Source organism: Erinaceus europaeus, chromosome 18, assembly GCF_950295315.1.
Source record: "Erinaceus europaeus chromosome 18, mEriEur2.1, whole genome shotgun sequence".
Classification (NCBI taxonomy): domain Eukaryota; kingdom Metazoa; phylum Chordata; class Mammalia; order Eulipotyphla; family Erinaceidae; genus Erinaceus; species Erinaceus europaeus.
In genome coordinates, this window is record NC_080179.1 from 72,673,037 (window position 1) to 72,695,195 (window position 22,159).

A 22,159-nucleotide genomic window follows, 5' to 3' on the forward strand; every position below is an offset into this window, starting at 1 on the left:
ACAAACCCAGTTGCAAGGAAGACTAAAGCAGAAACAAACCAATGGGACTACATCAAATTGAAAAGTTTCTGCACAGCCAAAGAAACTATCACACAAACAAGGAGACCCCTCACAGAATGGGAGAAGATCTTCACATGCCATACATCAGACAAGAGACTAATAACCAAAATATACAAAGATCTCAGCAAACTTAGCAATAAAAAAGCCAATGATCCCATCTGAAAATGCGCAGAGGATATGAACAAGACATTCACTTCAGAGGAGATCCAAAAGGCTAACAAACATGAAAAATTGCTCCAGGTCGCTGATTGTCCGAGAAATGCAAATAAAGACAACACTGAGATACCACATCACCCCTGTGAGAATGGCATACATCAAAAAGGACAGCAGCAACAAATGTTAGAGAGGCTGTGGGGACAGAGGAACCCTTCTACAATGCTGCTGGGAGTGTAAATTGATCCAGCCTCTGTGGAGAGCAGTCTGGAGAACTACCATAAGGCTAGACTTGGACCTTCCATATGATCCAGTAATTTCTCTCCTGGGGATATACCCCAAGGACTCCATAACACCCAACCAATAAGATAAGTGTAAACCTATGTTTATAGCAGCACAATTCATAATAACTAAAACCTGGAAGCAACCCAGATGCCCAACAATAGATGTGTGGCTGAGAAAGCTGTGGTATATATACACAATGGAATACTATGCAGCTATTAAGAACAATGAACCCACCTTCTCTGACCCATCTTGATGGAGCTAGAAGGAATTATGTTAAGTGAGCTAAGTCAGAAAGATAAAGACAAGTATGGGATGATTCAACAGGGAAACTCAAAGCAGGATCTGACTAAATTTGGAGTAGGGCACCAAAGTAAAAATCCTGGGTTGAGGTTGAGTGTGGAAGTTCAGCTTCATGGAAGGGGCAGGGGGGAGTGGAACACAGTCTTTTGGTTGTGGGAATGGTGTTTATGTACACTCCTATTAATTTGTAGTCCTATAAATCATTATTTAAGTAACATAAGGGGGAAAACTGATTGAATGTCTCTAGCTTTTTAAAGACCAGACTGAATCTTTTTAATACATAGGCTGTGTCTCTGATATGTTGACCCTCTTAAAATCTTAGTCCAGGGAGAACAGAAGCAACCAGTGGCATAGCTATATACAAATAATATCAAAGGACATAAAATATGGTGATGGTGTGTATGATACAGCAAATCCTAACAAAGAGATTTTTCAAAGTTAACCCAATTGTCAAACAATGTGATTATTGCAGTTACTACCTATTGTCTTGTGTTGGAATGATGAAGGAACTTAAAAAAATCTATATAGACTTTGATTTATGAAAAAATGGCATCTATCTGTAGAGTGATAAGGAAGGGATTATAGAAACATATTGGAAAAGTTTAAAGATAGGATATGTTTACCATAGACAAGGACAGAAAGTGCCAAACAGAATGAACAATGCAGAAAGAATACAGAAATAAAAACAACTGATGGAAATATTTTGCACTGATAGAAATATTTTGCTCAGTCAACTGAAAATTGAAGTGAAAAATATATTAGGTGATTTTCATAATTGAAAAAAGAAAAATTGAGAGTGAGATGAATAAAATGTTTAAGCCTTAAGAGAAGAAACATGAGTTAAATATTATCAAAGAAAAATACAATCCAATAAAAATTAGACGAGCAGAAATATTAGAAATAGCAGGGAATTAAAAAGGCTTAAAGAAAAAACATCTTGTGCACAGTTACTACATTTCATCGATTCAGATGGTTGCCTTTTCATGTCTTTGCTCCTCTGCTGGAATAGCACTGGATGTCTGTGTAAAATCTGAGAATTTTTTCTTTTTCTTTCTTTCTTTTTTTTTTTTTTGCAACAGAAATCACAGCATTTTCTTTCTCAGTTTGAAAGCTGCTTCATTCCACAGAAATTAATAGATAAGAGATTTTGGAATGGAGCACACCTACTGGTTTGGTCTGATGCTAATCAGAAATGTATTAAAGTTCAACTGTATTTACTATGCTTATCAAAATCAGAAGAAAACATAACCCTTCAGCAAAGTACAAGTGGAGTTTTTACTTGAGCCAAGCAGATAATATTGATCTTATTTATAATTTCACTTTTTTAAAGCTGCGAAACCTTTGTGTTTGCTTTTTTAGAATTATAATCTGGACTTAGAAAGGTATAAGAAAAAACTACTAATAACCAACTGTTACAATATAACTATCCCCTCTTAAGTAAGGAAACCTAACAATTGAGGTAAATTTGAGTAGGGTAGAATCTCTGCTTTCTCATATACCTTCTCCTAATCTGTCTCCATAGTCATTGTAGCAAATTTACAGTAAAAAAAAAAAAGTTTTTGGAAGCTGAGTATTTGGCAACGACTGGTACACAGTCTTAAGTGGACATACCTCTTTTTGTGACCCAAAGACATAATATGTATGCAATCCAGTGATTGCATTAAAATAATAACTAGATCATTTAAAATAGCAATTTTAGATTTGACATTTAAAATAGATAGCAGGTGGTTTGGGAGATGGTACAGTGGATTAAATGTTGGACTCTCAAGAGTGAGGTTCCAACTTTGACATCTGGCAGTACAGGCACCAGAGTGATGTCTAGTTCTCTTTCTTTCTCTCCTCTTATTTCTCTCATTAGTATATTATTTTACAAAAAAATAACCACAGCGGGGAAGATTATATTAATTCTGTGCTGCACTTTTTGTTTGAATAAAAATGAATGCTAAAGGACTTGCTTTTTATAGAGAAGGATTCCCCCCCCCAATAGTAATTGTAGGATAATCTCAATCATTTTTTTCAAGTTATCATCATGTCTTAAACTCATCAAATTAAGTGTTTGATATACTTTGACCAGGAAAAAAATGCTTTAAGTTCTTGAAGCTTGTTTGCTATTCATTGTAGAGGTTCATGGGATTCAGGAGTTCAGACGGGGTGGTGAGGTGGAGCCACGATGCCTTCTGAGAATTCTCTGGACTATTCTCCAGTCCTTGGACTCACCAGCAGTGCAGAAGAAGGGTTACTTTACCTGCCACAAACTCTCCAGCATTTGCTGTTTCCATCCTCTCTGATATATGACATTCTCACAGGAATTAAGTTATTTATTACTGTTTTTACTTGCCTTTCTTTGACAGTCATTGGCTTGGAGTATTTTTTCATATGTCTGTTGGCTTTTTGTATCTCTTCTTTGGTAAATATTCTGTTCATATTCTCTCCTCATTGTAGGATGGGGTTACTTATTATTATTTTTTATGCTTCTTTTGGTGAGCTCTTTATATATTTGGCTATTAGCCATTTGTCTGATAAATGGCATATAAAGATATTCTCCCATTCTAAACAGTATCTTTGTTTACATGGTGGTGGTGTCTTCTGTTGTGCAGAAGCTTTTCAATGTGATGTGTTTCCACTGGCTTATTATTATTATTATTTCTTTGTTTTTGTCTTCCATGCAATTGGACTTAAGTCATTGAAGATGCCTATACAACTTAGATGGAAGATAGTTCTGCCAGCATTTTTTTCTAAGCATTTGATAGTCTCTGGTCTAAGATCCAAGTCCTCGGTGCATCTAGAGTTTTCTTTTGTGTGTGGTGAAGTACAATGCTTCTGTTTCATTCTTCAGCAACTTTCAACCCTATTTTCCCAACACCATTTGTTGAGGTGACTCTCCTTTCTCCCTTTAATAGTTTGTGCCTCTTTGCCAGTTTCACAGGTATAAGGGCTTATTTCTGTGCTGTCAGTTCTGTACCACTGGTCAGTGTATCTATTTCTGTTCCACACAGTTCTGATTACAAAGGCCTTATAGTACAGTTTGAGATTATACTATAATCTGGGAGTGTGGTGTCTCCAGCTCTGTTTTTTTCCCTCCCTCAGGATTTTTTGTGGTGATTCTAGGAATTTTTCTCGTTCCAGATAAATGGTAGTAAATTTTGTTCTGTTTTCTTTTAAAAAATTTAGTGGAACCTTGATGAGGAGTGCATTAAATTTGTATATGGCTCAGGATATAATATTAATTTTAATGATGTTAATTCTTCCAGTCCATGAACATGGGGTATCTTTCCTTTTTTTTTTTGTTGTATCTTTTTCTATTTCCTTAAGTAGTGACTCTTAGTTTTCAGTTTACAAGTCTTTCACTTCTTTTGTCAGGTTTACTTCTAGATATTTTATTGTTTTTTTTCTGCTATACTAAATGGGACTGATTTCTGCTTCTTCTGACTTAGTATTTTCACACAGGAATGCTGCTGACTTCCTTATATTAATTTTGTAATCTGTCCCCATCCTATACTGCTTAGTAATTTCCAGCAGCTTCCTGCTGGATCACCTAGGTTTTTCTATGTATACTATTCTATCATCCGCAAATAGTGACAGTTTAACTTCATCTCTTTCAATCTTTATCCCTTTAATTCCTTCCTTTTTCCTAATTGCTAGGGCTAGAACTTTCATAAATAGTAATGGTGCAAGTGGGCAACCCTGTCTAGTACCTGACCTGAGTGGAATCCTTTTAGTTTCTCAACCCTGAGTATGATGTTGTCTGTGTGTTTGCTGTATATGAACTTTATTAATTAAAGAATTTTCCATCTATTCCTATTTTTGTAGTGCTTTGATCAAGGGATGTTGGATTTTGTCAAAGGTTTTCTCTGCATCTATTGAGACAATGCTGTGGTTTGGGGTTTTTCTTTTATTGACATGGGTCACATTTATTGGCTTAGCATATTAAGACACCTTGTATCCTTGGAATAAATTCTACTTGGTCATGATGTACAATGTTTTTTTAATAATACTGCTATATCTGGCTGAGTAGAATTTTGTTTAATATCTTAGCCTTTATGTTCATCAGAGATATCGGTCTGTAGTTTTCTTTTTTTGTGGATGTGTCTCCCATCTACTTTTGGTATCAGGCTAATATTGGTTTCATAAAAGGTGGAAGGGAAGCGCAGGTGAAGTGCAAGACCAGCATAAGGATCCCGGTTCAAGCCCCTGGCTCCCTACCTGCAGGGGGGTTGTTTCACAGGTGGTGAAGCAGGTGTGTCACCATCTGGCCCTGACACTTATAATTCTTGCCTGTGCCTGATACTTGAGTACAGAGTGTTAGCCATTTGCCAGGACCCTGAGAACCAACACATATAAGGGTTGAGAGAAAATTGCTTGAGTTATCATGCAGTTTTATCTAAAAAAGTCTGGAAGGACACACATAGGACATGCCGACCTGGGATACTGCCTAGTGTTTGACCTCATTCTGATCTTCCCCTGAGTATTTATTCATATAATTATGCATTACATCAAAAGGAACAAGGAAGATTAAAGATTTTTCTTTTTAAGCAAAACATACATCAGGGGTAAGTATCCAGGCTCCAGTAACATGTGGTTTTATATCACATACATAAAGATCAGAATATATTTCCAGTGGTGAAAACATCAGATTAAGGGTACTTAAAACTGTCATTTTACAAATGTCAATATGTCAAACACAGTCTTTTGATGCCACACAGTACTGTATTTATTCCAGTTATCTCATGCACAATCTTCAGACACTCAGGGTAGCAGCCAGACATCAAAGTTATTGGTGATGGCTGGCAATAACAACACTGTCTAGCCTGTGGGCCAGAAAAATCTATGACATATCTAGATTTTGCCCTAGAGTAGGACTCTTGTAGTAAGAGACACAGCATAAAAAACAGGCCTCATTTTAAGCACAGCAATGTACCCAGCAGACGAAGACCATATATTTTGCAAACAGATACAAAGGTAACACTCAGCAGCATTTCTAATAACAAGTATCACGAAGCCTGAGATCAGAAAGTTTTTTAGCATAATCAGAATTCAGAAGTCTGAAGCGCAAGTAGGAAGCTTAGGTTAAGGGTTTATTTTATTTTATTTTAATATTTTTATGGTTTTGATGTTTCAGCAGAAACATGTTTTCTCTTTTAATTATGATTTATGGCATGTGGCTATTGGGACCTGTAGTAAATGTCTTAAAATTTACCTTAAATGTCTAGATATTATATGTAGTTCATAATTGTTAATTTCTGTTTTTCTCTCTTGGTAGCACATTTAGTACTTAAAATGAGCAATTTTAGGTTAGTGAATATAGTTTTAAAGACTATTGAATTCATTATCTTCTTGAGGGTCACAAATTTATTTTCCAAGCTTTCTTTATGGAGAATTCATTTTGTTTTAGTGATTGAATATTGCTTATAAAAGTGATTTGACGTATTTAGTCTTGAGTCTCCCAATCCATTAGTATGCTATTTCTTTCTATTGTTTTCTGTGTCTTTAAATTGTGACCCCTGATTTCTAGTGTGCAATTCTTTCATCTCCTGTATTAAGTTTATGCCAGATCGTTGTTTATGGTTGCAGCTGTTGTGAATAGCATTGATGTCTGGGTCTCTTCTTCTTGCTTAGTGGAATGTCACTGATTTTTGTATAGTCATTTTGTTAATATGTTCCCCTGCCACTTTGAAGTTTTTATCTTTATTCATTTAAAGATTAGTTTTCCTGTCAGTCAGGACAGAAGGTAGTTCAGGGTACTGTTTTCAGTGTTTATGCATTAAAGTCATTAATCCTGCAAACTGTCCAGCCATCAACTCACAGAAGCTTCTGCATAACTATTTGATACATTTAACATGTATTAGGTGCTTGGGATTTCTGGGAGCACTACCAGCAAATAGTTTCTGGGAGCCTTTGGCAGCCTCAATGATAGTCTCATAAAATAGATTGAATACATTTGCACCTATAATACCATTTTCTGCAAAGGAAAATAAGTACATCATTACAGGTAAATAAATAAATAAATAAGTAAATAAATAAGACCACATCCAAACTAGACTTCCCAAATAAGCCACAACCTCTTAATTAAAAAAAAAAAAGTACAAAGGCATCTTATTTTCTTATTTTTAAATCACAATTGGCAAACTGAAATTTTATCTGTATTTTAATTTTTACACAGAAAATCCATGCTTTCTGGAAATAGGAAAATAATGCATATGTTCAAACATGAACCTTATAGTTTCTTACAGAATATAGAAATTATATGCTTATTTAATGAATAAAAAGAATGGTAATATGACAGGTAAGAAGGTTACTGATAGCTTTCTAAATCTCCAAATTTTTCTATAAGAGAAATAGCCTTTTTAATAATGTTTATTATTTGTTTATTAGATAGAGACAGAGAGATATCTAGAGGGAAGAGAGAGAGAGAGAGAGAGGTAAGAGAGGCAGAGAGAAAGGGAGGCCCAGTGTACTACTTCACCACGTGTGAATCTTCCCCTATGCTGGTGGGAATTATGGGCTTGAATTTGTGTTCTTATGCACTGTTCCATGTGCTCTCTACCAGGCATGCTACCACCTGGCCCATAAGAGAAATATTCTTATAGAGAAGTGAAGCAGTTACAGTCCAATGATTTTAGAAACGGAACTGTATTTTCAGATGGAAGAGTTTAGTTATTCCAAAGTTGGTCATGTTCCATGTTGGCTTGGCAAGACAGGGATACTGCAGAACTTGGATTTGGCTGGAGAAACAGAGCAATGCTTGTAAATAAATAAGGACTTAGTGGCATAAAAACACAATACAGATGCTGATCCTCTTAAATAAACCTGGGCCACCAACTGTGGTTATTTTCGTTGTGATACTGTGCATATAGTGCCGCCCTTCTGTTCAGTCACTTTCATTCTTGTGGAAAAAAAAATTATTAGAGCACAATACACAGAATCACTATTTTACAAACACTAGCAGACAAAGTCTTTGCAAAGGATAACATTTAGCTTGTTTTTTTCCCAGTCAGATAGAAGTGTTTTTAAAGTAGGTATAGAGTTAAAAAAAAAATAATAAACCTAGAGGAAAAACTGTTCATAAATAATATATTTAAGGGGCAGAGGGTAGATAGCATAATGATTATGCAAACAGACTCTCATGCCTGAGGCTCCAAAGTCCCAGGTCAACCCCCTGCACCACCGTAAGCCAGAGATGAACAGTGCTCTGGTTAAAAAATTGAAAAAAAAAAAAAATTTAAGGAGCAAGTTAGTTTTGTCGCCTAGAATAATGGATTGGGCAACTCTTAGAACGGGTATCTTGGTATATAGATCTAGTGGACTATGGAGTGAGAACAATTTTTAGTCAAGTGGCAAGAAGATATGATATTTTTACTTTCTGTTAGAGATAAAGTTTAGATTAATTTCACAAAAGGCTCAGTGGTTAATTAGGCTTTTTATTAGGGGATGGCTTACCTTAGACATTTTAGTATTTCATATGAACTGTTTTAGATTTTATTATAGTGATGCTCTTCATATTTTCACTTCAAAATATTCCCATTTTTTATCTTGCTTAAGCCTCATAGTACTTTGTGAGGCCTACAGGGAAGACATATACTATAAGTAAAGATAATAAGGCATAAATTGGCAAATTACTTGTGAAAGCCAACTTCATTTTTGTAACAGTCAGGGATGAAGCCATTTTTGTTTTTTTACTGTAGATCTTTATAATAAAAGTTCTTGCGTGGAATATAGATATTATTTAACCAGTAAATACATTGTTATAGGATCCTGAGGTATCACTTAATTCAATTAATCATACCATGAAGTTTTCTCATTTACTTCGGTCTTGGATAGAGTGCACAGAGAAACTGATAACTAGATTAATATAGTAGATTGATAGATTGATTATTTCCTATCTTGCATTCAGTAAAATGTATAAAAAGTAAAAGGAAATATTGATGGGAAGCCCTCGCCACTGTTTTAGAGATTGAGCTTCAATATTAAACAGTAATCTGAGAATAAATGATACTGAAATGAAATAAAATAGGTAACTGGCATCCTGTATTTTCAGGTATAAAATAAGCAGAAAAATTCTTAACATCACGCACTCCTTAGCTTTACCCATTGCACATTTCATTTAAAAATTATGTTGAATTAATGCTAAGCTTATGTACTGAAGTAGATTTTGTTATGGTAATTTTAAGCTGTGCTTTATGTAAATTTTGAATTAGCATTCAGAATAGCAAGCAGCATCATTTTTGTTGCATTATGATGCAAACTCAGCTGTCATTAATTTAAAAAACATTTACTTCAAATTCTATTTTGACTTTTGGACAACTGCTTATGAACTATTTCAAAGATCTTTATTTAAACTATTGAAATTGTAGCAGGTCTCCTAATTATCTATGGAGACCACAAATCACTATCTTACTCACGTCGATACTTTCACACTTCAGTTAATATTATCTTACATGAAACAAATGATGTTAGAATATTTTTGTTGATACTTTTACTCTATTGATAGAGATGAATTAGCCAGGTAGTTACTGCTTTATGAGGTGAGAATAAAACAAAATGTGTAGATGCTATGCTTACTTTGGATAGCTCTCATTAATTGTACATATATCTTCATAATGCCTTTTAGAGGTTTTTTTTTTCTGGAATTTTTTATGATTAGTGATTAAACACTGGTTTATAAAATTGAAGCCTTTGAGGCATATAGGTTCATGCTCATATATGTGTGTGTATAAGTTACTATTCCCTGTCACCAAAGTCTTGTGTAAGCCCTATTCTCTTTGAAACCACCGTAGCTCTTTCATAGTCTAAAAGAGAGCTTGGTTGCTGTTTTTTACAATTTTGTTTGCTATCTGAGAAGGAAGGGAAGGATAATGGGTGGCGGGGTGTTGGAGAGAAAAAGAAACACCTATAGCAGTGCTTCACTGCTTGTGAAGCTTCTGCCCTGCAAGTGGGGACCAGAGGCTTGAACCCAGGTCCTGGTGCAAGGTAACATGTGTGCTCAATTAGGCGCACCATCACTCAACCCCGCCGCCGTTTCTCCAAATGGTTTACTATAATTTTCATCTATTTGTGTTTTTAATAATGTATTGGAAGGTGAAGTGCTAATATATATGAGAGTTCTAAATATGACTTATTTCATGTTATGTAGCTCCTGTATGTGATTCAAAATGTACAATACAAATTTTATATCCTCTCTCTCTCTCTCTCCCCCTCTCTCTTTCTCTCTCAACACAGTGGTATGTATCCAGTTTTTATCTTGGAGCTCCTCACTGTGGCTTGGACTTGACAGAGTGTCACCTGTCTTTGATTTATGTGTTAAGTGGAACTCCAGGAGAGACATGAGGAGGCTTGTTTACTGCAAGGTGGTTTTAGCCACTTCACTCATGTGGGTTCTCGTTGACGTCTTCTTGCTCCTGTACTTCAGTGAATGTAACAAATGTGATGACAAGAAGGAGAGATCCCTGCTCCCTGCACTCAGGGGTAAGTGCTTCTGGTGTGACCTAGGTGACTCACTGCCTTTATGGAGATGAGGATGGTGATGGCTTTTGATAAAGAATGAAGCTTTAACACAGGACTTGCTTAGGCTTATGGAGTTAGAAGAGTGCTTATTCAGAATCTTTCATGTCCTTTTAACTATCAAAAGCTACTTTTTTTTTTTTGAAAATTTACTTTTTTTTGCTCGCAAGTGCCTTGTTACAAGAAATGAGAGAGTTAGATAAAGTTTAAAATTTCTTCCAACTCTAGTCATTCTAACCTTCCACAACCTTATGAAAAAAAAAAGTTTATTGAACATTGAACTTGAAGAGAATTTTAGATTATGACTTTGAGAAGTTAAACCCCTTAGAGATTAAGCAGAAAACATAAAAGGTAAATATCTATGAAAGTTATGTGGTATGGAGTTTACAGATGCAACTACATGTAGCACCTTTAACAGACTTCCAAAGACAATAAAGAACAATTGAAAAAAAAAACATATTTTGGTGACCAGATTCAGCCTGTGAGTAATGAAACTTGTTGGTTATATAAAATGCAAAATATGACTTCAAGTATATTTTGAAGTTACCGTAAATCACTATTTTCCTTCTTTGGGTCTAGTTTTGATGACTAGAAAGAGAAAAGAGTGAATTCTAAATATTAATAATGAAATGTATTATTTTTGTAGTTAAGGGCAAAAAAGTTCTCTAAATTTTTTGTTGAATTCTAGATCTGTAAATACACTCTGACGTATTCCTAGTATGTGGATTCTTCTAAAGTACCCAGAAATGCTTAACTTGAGCTTTATTCTTATGGAATTAAAAAAAAAATTATACTTATTTATTTATTTTCCCTTTTTGCTGCCCTTGTTTTAGTTATTATTGTTGTTATTATTGATGTCATTGTTGTTGGATAGGATAGAGAGAAATGGAGAGAGGCGGGGAAGACAGAGAGGGGGAGAGAAAGACAGACACCTGCAGACCTGCTTCACCACCTGTGAAGCAATTCCCCTGCAGGTGGGGACCTGGGGGCTCGAAACCGGAGCCTTACACTGGTCCTTGCGCTTGGCGCCAAATGCACTTAACCAGCTGCACTACTCCCATTCTTATGGAATTTAAAGTGATTTTTTTTAAGTCTAGTTCATGTAATCATTATCTTAGCAAAATTTTCTTTATAATAATGATAAAAGATAAATTTGAATTTCCAATAGAAATGTTTGTACGTTTTTGGAAAAGTGATTACAAATTTCGCATTATTTTGATTATTTAAAATTGAAGTAACCACAAGTGGAAAGTGGTTACACTGTTGAACATGATAGTGACATATTATTAATAAGATAAGAGATGTAGGGGGCCTTCCTGAATCCTTATTTCTTTCTCACCCTTCTTCCAATGATCTCTTTTAAGCCAGGCAAAGCCAGGATCAAAAAAGTATGTTCATTAGAATTGCAGTTGCATAAAAGACTGTCTAAGTGTGTATCTAATGCTTAAAGCTACTGCTATCAGTATTCATTATTCTTTTAACTAAGATTTGATGGTGGCTTACTTTATTTTGGTTTCAGCATTGTCATTAGTTCTGTTGCATACTACTTGTGAAATTATTATATAAAAGAGTAATGACTTGATATTTCCATTTGTTTTATGAATGTAACCTGTTATCTATCTATCTATATATATATATATTTATATTGTGTGTGTGTGTGTGTGTGTGTGTGTGTGTGTGTGTGTAGCCATTGCTCCCTACAAGTGAGATTTCATAGCTCCAGGTCTCTTTTTTATTCAGATAAAGATAGAATCAAGACATTCCAACACTGAAGCTTCCTCTTGTGTTCCAGCTCCCTCTGTGTTGTGCCAGAGTTTGAACCTGGTCTGATGCATGTGGAAATGCAAGCTGTATTTTCCATCATTATGTGACGTATAGATACTTTATCATTATTAATCAAAGCATGCAGTAAACAGAAGTTTTTTTATGCTGCATAATGTAAGAGGCTTAGAGAATCATAGGAGAGCATTTCAAAAATGTGTTTTTGTTTGGACATCTTGATTTTTCCTTAGAGGGCAGTAGTGTTCTTGCTGGGTTGGAAGCCTTCTGGTCCCATTCCTCTTTTCAGTTAAGAGTATATCTTATTATAGTTTTTGACTAGTACAAAGAAGGCAATTAATGGTTAAGACTAGAACCACTGATGTAGTTTGTATAAATACAGTGGTATTTATGGTTTTGTACAGGAATTATTCAAGACAGGAACTTATGTGTCTGTTTTGGTTAATGAACACTGAGACTGAGACTATTGGTTTTTGGTTAAAATCCTAGAATATGCTCTTGTCTGTTTACTTTTTAGGATTAACTAAGTTGTTTCTGTTTGTCAGAAAGTAGAAATGCATTGTTGTTGCTCGTTATCAGCTCACAGTGAGCAGTTTGTTCTTTGTTGAATGGATGTATCTAGATTGATGGCCAAAAATGCTATATCCATTATCCTCATAGGCAGAAAAAACTATGACAGTCTCTTTTGCAAGTACTAAAAAATTAATAGTTTTGCTGATTGAGGTCTTTAATGCTAAGCTTTAAGTCAGAAAACTTGAAGTGTAATAATGCCAGGCAAAAATAGTCGTTTCCCCTAATACTTAAATTGTAAAACTAAGTTAGACTGTCTTTAATTTTAAGACTTGCTTTATATTTTGCATTACTATTTGCCTTGGTCAAAAAAAAAAACTTAGAGGGTTTACATTTTATCTTTTCTTGTTACTTATTATTATCATCATCTTATTCCTTCGTTTACTTATTTTTTCCATGTGTTAAAATATTTCTAGAAACTATATATTTTTATTTTGTATATTTTATGAAAATGTTCTGTATTTTTTAGTTAAATAGGTTTCTTCTGGACCTATGTATCTATATTATTTAAAACAAAAGATTTGGGCTAATGGTTTTGATTTTTTTTTTTTAGTTTTACCTTTCAAAGAAGAGAGAGGGAGAGAGAGAGATGGACAGAGAGAGAGGGAGAGGGAGAGGGAGGGAGAGGGAGAGGGAGAGAGAGATGGAGAGAGAGAGAGGGAGAGAGAGATGGAGAGAGAGATGGAGAAAGAGAGGGAGAGAGAGAGAACTATAGATTCACTCTAGTGTATGTAGTTCATGGGATCAAACTCAGGATGTCTTGCTTGCAAATCTTGCAAACCACCCACTGTGTTCTCTGCCAGGAACTTATTATATTGATTGTGAGGAGCTGAGCCTTGTGCTTATGTGATGTCACTACTACTGGTTGATTTTTAATTCAGATAGAAAGACAGACAGAGAGGGAGAGGCACACAGAACCACAGTTTCCTTTGCTTCCAGAGCACCAGCTATGGGATGCCAACAGGGTGATTACCGTACATGGGGAGCTCTCTCTCCTGTAATAATTTAAGCAGATTTACGTATTGGATCAGGCTAATCCTGTTGCAGTATTTTCTAACTGTTGTGAAGGTACAGGATATTTGTGGATACAATTCAACCAGGCTTTGTGGCCCAGGCTAAATCGTGTCTACCACAGGAGACAACAAGAGGACTTTCTATGTTTAGATTGATAACAGGAGGTGATTCTAATGAATAATATTTGTTCAGTGCCTACCCTGTGCTGAGACCTATAGATATAAAAGAGCTGATGTGTTTACTGCCATGGAACTTGTGGTCAATGTTAAAATAAATCTTTCTCTTTCTCTATAAAGTGAAATTAGAGTGATCTGGGAGATGGTACAGTGATAAAGCTTTGGACTCTCAAGCATGAAGTCCCGAGTTTGATCCCCAGCAACACATGTGCCAGAGTGATGTCTGGTTCTTTCTCTCTCCTGTCTTTCTCATAAATCAATAAAATATTTAAATTAAAATGAGAAATTATTACAAAAAATAATGGAAACAATGAACACTAAGATAGGGAAGATGGTTGTTATGAGTGGAGGAAGAAGATCCACACCATGAAACAGAACTTAACGGAGACTTCGCATTTTAAAAAATTTCAATTCAATAGTAACTTTACTTAAATTTTTTTATATGAGATCTTCTAAAACATAAAAAAGGAAGTATGTCAAGAAAAATATTGTTGTTCTGTGGTTCGGGAGGTAGCACAGTGGCTAAGGCACTGGACTCTTGGGCATTAGGTCCTAAGTTCAATCCCTGGCAGCACATATACCAGTGTGATGTCTGATTCTTTCTCTCTCTTTCCTATCTTTCTCATTAGTAAATAAATAAATAAAAAGTAAAAAAAAGAAAAATACTGTTGTTCTTATGAAATAATATAGATAAAGCACTTAATTTTTTAAAAATATTTTTATTATCTTTACACAAGGGTATATTTCAGTTTTTACATATTTATTAAGTCTATATTTGTATCTTAATATATGGGTAATCTCTGAGTTTGTTTCATGTATACTTGAGAAGAATGCATATTTATAACTTTACAGAGATATGCTATATAAATATGTATATATTCATTTATATATTCATTTTATTATACATTACAATATATATTACATACATTGACTTAAATAAATGTATATAAATATATAACACACATACTTATTTAAATCATATCCATATGCTAAGTCCATTACACCTATAATTTCATTTAAAGCCATATTTCTTTTTCTTTTTAATTATTATTTATAAAAAGGAGACATTAACAAAACCATAGGATAAGAAGGATACAACTACACATAATTCCCACCACCAGAACTCCGTATCCCATCCATTCCCCTGACAGCTTTCCTATTCTTTATTCCCCTGGGAGTATGGACCTAGAGTCATTACGAGGTGCAGAAGGTGGAGATCTGACTTCTGTAATTGCTTCCCTACTGGACAGGGGCATTGACAGGTCGATCCATAGTCCCAGCCTGCCTCTCTCTTTCCCTAGTGGGGCAGGGCTCCCAGCCTGTCTCTCTCTTTCCCTAGTGGGGAAGCGGGGCTCCAGGGCACATTGGTGGGGCCGTCTGCCCAGGCCGTCTGTTGGCATCATGATAACATCTGGAATCTGGGTTGTATCCCAAGGAGAGGAATTACTGGGTCATATGCAAGGTCCTCTCACAAGGTCTAGCCATGTGAGAATTCTCCAGACTGCTTTCCACAGAGGCTGGACCAATTTACATGCCCACCAGCAGTGCAGAAGGGTTCCTCTGTCCTCACAGCCTCTCCAGCATTTGTTGCTGCTGTCCTTTTTGATGTATGCCATTCTCACAGGAGTGAGGTGGTATCTCAGTGTTGTCTTTATTTGCATTTCTCTGACAATCAGGGACCTGGAGCAATGTTTCATGTGTTTGTTAGCCTTTTGTATCTCTTCTGTTGTGAGTGTTCTGTTCATATCCTCTGCCCATTTTTGGATGGGGTAATTTGCTTTTTTGTAGCTAAGTTTGCTGAGCTCTTTGTATATTTTGGTTACTAGCCTCTTGTCTGATGTATGGCATGTGAAGATCTTCTCCCATTCTGTGAGGGGTCTCTTGGTTTGTGTGAGGGTTTCTTTGGCTGTGCAGATAGTCCATTGTATGTACTATCTTTGTGATGCAGAACAAGTAGAAACAGTGTGTGCTGATCTGCAGTAGTATCATTTGTGTAGAGAGCTCTTCATGCAGTAGGTGTGTCATGTGAGAGATGTACAGTGAACCAGTGCTTGGATCATTTGATTTATCATTTGACAAATGATCATTTGATAAGGATCATTTGATTTATATTCCTTTTGAAAAGGATATAGTATATTCATCTGTTGAGAAAAGATACCAAAAATGAGAACTGTGCAAAATATAAGAACTTATATCAATGTCAGTTTTCACCGGCACAGCTGGTTGAGAGCATTGGTTGCCATGCACAAGGACCTTGTTCAAACCCTCTTTCCCTACCTGCAGCGGGGAAAGCTCCATGAGTGTATAGCAGTACTCAGATATCTTTCTTTCTCTTTCCCTTTCAATCTACTCTTCCCCTCTCAACTTCTTTCTGTCCTATCAAACAAGAGAAATAAAGTGGGGGAGGGAAATGGCTTCTGGAAGTAATGGATTCATAGTGTAGTCACTAAGCCCCTGGTGGCAGTAAAAGTAAATTAAAACAAAAAGAAAAGAAAATTAAAATGAGAATACTAGGGATTACTTTAGGTTTTTTGAAAAATCAAGTCAAGATGAAAAATTACCAAGAATAAGTAAGGTTATGCCATTGTAGAAGAGGGGTAAACCAGTCTCTGGGTTAAGTACAGATCAAAGCATGGTGAAAAGAGTACCTGATTAAGAAATTAATTTTTTTTTTAATTTTTTACATTTATTTATTTATTTTCCCTTTTTGTTACTCTTGTTGTTTAACATTGTTGTGCTTATTGATGTCATTGTTGTTGGATAGGACAGAGAGAAATGGAGAGAGGAGGGGAAGACAGAGGGGGGGAGAGAAAGACAGACACCTGCAGACCTGCTTCACCGCCTGTGAAATGACTCCCCTGTAGGTGGGGAGCCGGGGGCTCGAACTGGGATCCTTAGCAGGTTCTTGAGCTTTGCGCCACGTGCGCTGAACCTGCTGTGCCACTGCCCAACTTCCAAGAAATTAATTTTTATTCAGTTTAACTGAGGAATAATACAATGCTCCATTTAAAAAATATCACTACATAATTTTCGAAAAATTCCAGAATTTGACCTCCCAATGATTAGACTTCCTAATATAGTACATGGCATTTTTATACAGCCAGCTTTCCAATCTGATCCTAGACTGTGTACACTCACAAGTGCATTATGTATTAGTTTGTTCTATAAAAATCTATATGGAGGAGACGGGCGGTAGCAGTTAAGCGCACGTGGCGCAAAGCGCAAGGACCCGCATGAGGATCCTGGTTCCAGCCCTTGGTTCCCCACCTGCAGGGGAGTCGCTTCACAGGCGGTGAAGCAGGTCTGCAGGTGTCTGTCTTTCTCTCCCCCTCTCTGTCTTCCCCTCCTCTCTCCATTTCTCTCTGTCCTATCCAGCAACGACGACATTAACAACAATAACTACAACAACAGGGGCAACAATAAATAAATATTTTTTTAAAATCTATAGAAATGTACACCATGAACATATCTCTTTTACTCTCAAAAAAATGAGCTTTAGATTGATCCATGGCATCGAGTATCAATGAACTATATAGAAAATTCAGCAGTTCTCATGCCGAGAGCGTTTCTGTTGTATGAAAGCATATTACAGTTTGCTCGTCCTTTAACGTGAAGGGCATTTGAGTTGTTTGCAAGCTGTTGTGAATAAACTCTGATACATTCATATATAAATCCAGTCATTGTGTGCACATATGTTTTCATAACTCTTGGGTAAATATCAAGGAGTAGCAGTTGTGAGTCATATGCTAAGTATGTTTTAATTTTGTAAGATACTGCCAGTCTTTTCTTAAGTTGTTAGACTCTTTATTATTCCCATCAGCAGTGTAGGCAGATTTAGGTATTCTGCATACTTGCCAACACTTCATCTTCAATTTTCAATGTCAGTGGGCTGGTAGTGATATCTTCTGTAATTTCAATTTGTATATGTTAATCGTTACTTAAAATGAGCTTCTATTCACCTTATTTTTGATCAGTATTCTTTTATGAAATGTCAGATTATTTTGCCCATTCTGTTACTGGGTTGTTTGTGATTTAATTTTTTTATATTTGTTTACTTATTTTCCCTTTTGTTACCCTTTTTTATTGTTGTTGTAGATATTATTGATGTCGTTGTTGTTGAATAGGACAGAGAGAAATGGAGAGAGGAGGGGAAGACAGAGGGGGAGAGAAAGACAGACACCTGCAGACCTGCTTCACCACCTGTGAAGTGACCCCCCCTGCAGGTGGGGAGCCGGGGGTCCTTAAACCCCACCCACGAGCTTTGTGCCACCTGCGCTTAACCCGCTGCTCTTCTGCCCGACTCCCTTTGATTTAGTTTTTAAGAAATATTTTTTTGAATACACTAAGTTTTATTGTTTTTTTAAAATATTTATTTTATTTATTTATTCCCTTTTGTTGCCCCTGTTGTTTTATTGTTATAGTTATTATTGTTGTCGTCATTGTTGGATAGGACAGAGAGAAATGGAGAGAGGAGGGGAAGACAGAGAGGGGGAGAGAAAGACAGACACCTGCAGACCTGCTTCACCGCCTGTGAAGCGACTCCCCTGCAGGTGGGGAGCCGGAGTTCGAACCGGGATCCTTATGCCGGTCCTTGTGCTTTGCGCCACCTGCGCTTAACCCACTGCGCTACAGCCCGACTCCCTAAGTTTTATTGTTGATGAAGTCCTTTTAATATTTTTTTCATTTGATTTATAAATTTGAAATTAACACAAAGAAGGGTTATATCTACTGAGGTATTTTTTAGTGGTGATTTATTTGATCTCACCAATTTGTCTTTTAAGTCATATTTTAGTTGTTATTATAATTATTTAAAAATATATTTTCTGGCAAAACAATTGATAAGTTACAGATTATCATGCTACTGGTAGTGAATATTTACAGTTCTCCTGTTGCCTTTGCTTCTTTTACGATATCCACTGTGTCCTGCCCTCATCAGTAAAATGAGATAAGAGACTTGGGACAGACCTCTTTTTTTTTTTTATGTCCAAATAGGATTCTGTTCTCATAATAAATGAATGGAAAGCGTTTATTAACACTGAATATTACCTCATTTCTGAATTGAGTCAGGACCTGAAAATATGCCACAATATTCATCTAAATATCTGAGCTGTTAATACTCTAAGTAGCTTACTTTGTCTTTTTTTGTTTGATTCTTTCATAGAAATGCATGTTTTTGTTTCATCATTTTGGAGGGAGGGTCCACCAGGGACACACACATGGAGGATTTCACTCATCCTGGACTATTTCATTCTTTTTATTTAAAGAGAAAAACAGAGACCCCGGAAGGGGCACTACAGCACAGCTACTCCGAGCTTTCTCTTTGTGGTGGTACTTCCATATGATTTTGGAGTTTGAACCCAGGGTTTTATCTTGTACATGGTAAGTTACACATTCTATCAGTTGAGATATTTCCTACCTCTCATTCATTTTTTTTATGATTATATTATTCTGATTCTGTTGTGTTAGGATAGTGAATGAGGGTATTAGAGCTAACACAGCATGTATATAATGTATGTTTTTTTTATAAAACAATAAGATTAATGTCAGCATTATATTTTCAGTTACAGTAACGGAAAATTTACTTTCTCAATGCTTTTACAAAATTTAAGAAAGACTATGAAAACACCAACCACATTCATTTTACTAGAGTTAAATCTTTGGTTCTTTCTTTTTATCTAGAGATCCTAGTTTATTTCACCTTGATGTCCCTTTTTGAGTTTCAATAGTTATACTTTATAAATTTGTTTTCATTACTCTGTTTCTTAATTTTATTGCATGTACATTATCATATCATTGTAAGTATTCATTTAAAGTTTTTCAGCTTTTGTTGTTGTTGTCATCACTAGGGTTTTATAGCCCGGATTTGACTTTTCCAGGTCCAAAGGGAGAAACAGACAGAGAGAGAGAGGGAGTGAGGGAAACATACTACCAGATGAAGGATTATCACAGTGCAGAGGGAACTGGTCTTGAACCTGGACCACAGACATGACCAAACAGAGCCCCTTCCAGGTGTCTTGTCAGGCTTTCTTTTAGCTTTAGCCAATTAAAACTTTTTGTGTTGCTGGGACATTGTGCATGCATGATCTCAGCACTCTGGGCAGCTTCTTCATTCAGAGAGAGAAAGGGAGATCTCGAGAGAATTAGAGACAGAGGGTCATCACAGCAACCAAATATCATCCTAGCACTGCCCTTGGAATGTCAGGGCTTGAATTTGGCCTATGTACAGGGGAAAGCAGGTTCTCTGCCCTCTGAGGCCTTTCTCTGGCCTTCTTCTAGATTTTCAAGTGGGAATGTAAAATGTATGAAACCTTTATTTGTCCTTACAGTAGCAGTTCTCATTTGCACCTATGCAGTGTGGTTCAACTGCAGTTTTCTCTCTTCCTTTAGCATGAACATTGGGATTTATACCGTTATTAATCTACCTATTCTGGACATGTCTGATTCTCTGCATCCTTGTAGATCTGAGCTTCTTAGCTGCCCTAGGAAACTTCTTATATTTCTTGGATACCTGAGAAATCTCTCTCACTCTCTTTTATTTCTTTATTGATCTCATAGCTTTATATGCTACTTTACAGCTTCCATATTTATATGCTCATATCACATTACTCTTAATATTTAGACTTTCATGATCTAAGCTTACTTGATAATTCTTTTGGACTGTAAAAGACATCTCAAACTTACTGTTTCCAAAAGGGAGCTCTTAATCTTCTTCCAAAAGCTTGCCTATCTGAAGTTTTCTTTGCTTCCATTCTCAGCAGCTTAGGCCAAATACCTTTTTAAAAAAGATTTATTTATTTATTTATTTATTTATTTATTTATTAATGAGAAATATAAGAGGATAGAAAACAAACCAGACATCACTCTGGTACATGTGGTGCCAGGGATCGAACTAAGGACCTCATGCTTGAGAGCCCAGTGTTTTATCCACTGCACCACCTCCCGGACCACCCAAACACCTTTTTTTTTTAAAATTTTTTATTTAAGAAAGGATTAATGAAAAAAAACATACGGTAGGAGGGGTACAACTCCACACAATTCCCACCACCCAATCCCCATAACTCACCCCCTCCCATGATAGCTTTCCCATTCTCTAGCCCTCTGGGAGCATGGACCCAGGGTCATTGAGGGTTGCAGAAGGTAGAAGGTCTGGCTTCTGTAATTGCTTCCCCGCTGAACATGGGCGTTGACTGGTCGGTCCATACTCCCAGTCTGCCTCTCTCTTTCCCTAGTAAGGTGTGTCTCTGGGGAAGCCGAGCTCCAGGAAATATTGGTGGGGTCTTCAATCCAGGGAAGCCTGGCCAGCATCCTGGTGGCATCTGGAACCTGGTGATTGAAAAGAGAGTTAACATATGAAGCCAAACAATTTGTTGAGCAATCATGGATCCCAAGCTTGGAATAGTGGAGAGGAAGTGTTAGGGAGGTACTCACTGCAAACTCTAGTGTACTTCTGCTTTCAGGTATATATTTTGCAGTAGTTTATGGATACGTGTGAACATAAGCTCTCTCTCACAGAAAGTGGTGTATATCTAGGTTATGGGACTTTGTTAGAAAGTGAACTACCTGAGATGAAATTAGAGTGTACTATAAAAGGAAAGGTCTCACCTGAGTAATGAAGCTGAAGGGTTGTCATTTCACACGTGAAGTCTCTGGATACAGTCTGAGGTGAAGCATGTTGAGGTGGCAATCGTTGCATTGGTTAGGTTGTGATTAGCGGATGCAATATTATTTGGTTTGGATTGGGAGATGCATACGGGAAAGTGGGCCCTATCCAAAGTAAAAACCCAGTGGTGAGGGGTAGACACGCAGCTTCCTGGGCCAGTGGGGGGTGGGAGTGGGCGGGAGGGATGAGTCACAGTCCTTTGGTGGTGGGAACGGTGTTTATGTACACTCCTAGCAAAATGTAGACATATAAATCAGTAGTTAATTAATATGAGAGGGGGGAAATCAATTGTATGTCTCAAAGTTTCTCAAAAGACAAACTGAATCTTTTTAATATATAGGCTATGTATTTGATATGCAGACTCTCTCAAAAGCCTAGACCAAGTAGATTAGAAGCATCCAATAGCACAGCTATATACAAGATACTGGATACTGTACAGCAAACCATAACAAAGGGACTTTTCAAAGTTAACCCAATTAACAAATAATGTGATGATAATATTAACTATCGATTGTCTTTTTGAACCCTAAGACAGCAGGAACCTCACATCTCCACTATAGAGCCCCTACTTCCCCCAGTCCAAACACCTTTTTATCTGTAACTTTTCTCTTTCTCTCACAGTCCATATTAGTAGATTCTGAATTTTTCCCCTTCAAGAGATGTT

General features: G+C 36.4%; 1 protein-coding gene across 3 annotated transcripts in view; it reads left to right on the top strand.

Moving 5' to 3' along the window:
• The window catches only part of GALNT13 (polypeptide N-acetylgalactosaminyltransferase 13), a 555,668-nt gene that overhangs the window by 60,201 nt on the left and 473,308 nt on the right, over window positions 1-22,159 (top strand). For all 3 annotated transcript variants that reach the window (XM_060178155.1, XM_007520879.3, XM_060178154.1), the window contains exon 2: window positions 10,015-10,260. In XM_060178155.1, the coding sequence (XP_060034138.1) occupies window positions 10,119-10,260 (142 nt within the window). In that variant the 5' untranslated portion in view covers window positions 10,015-10,118. The remainder of the gene's footprint in view (window positions 1-10,014; window positions 10,261-22,159) is intronic.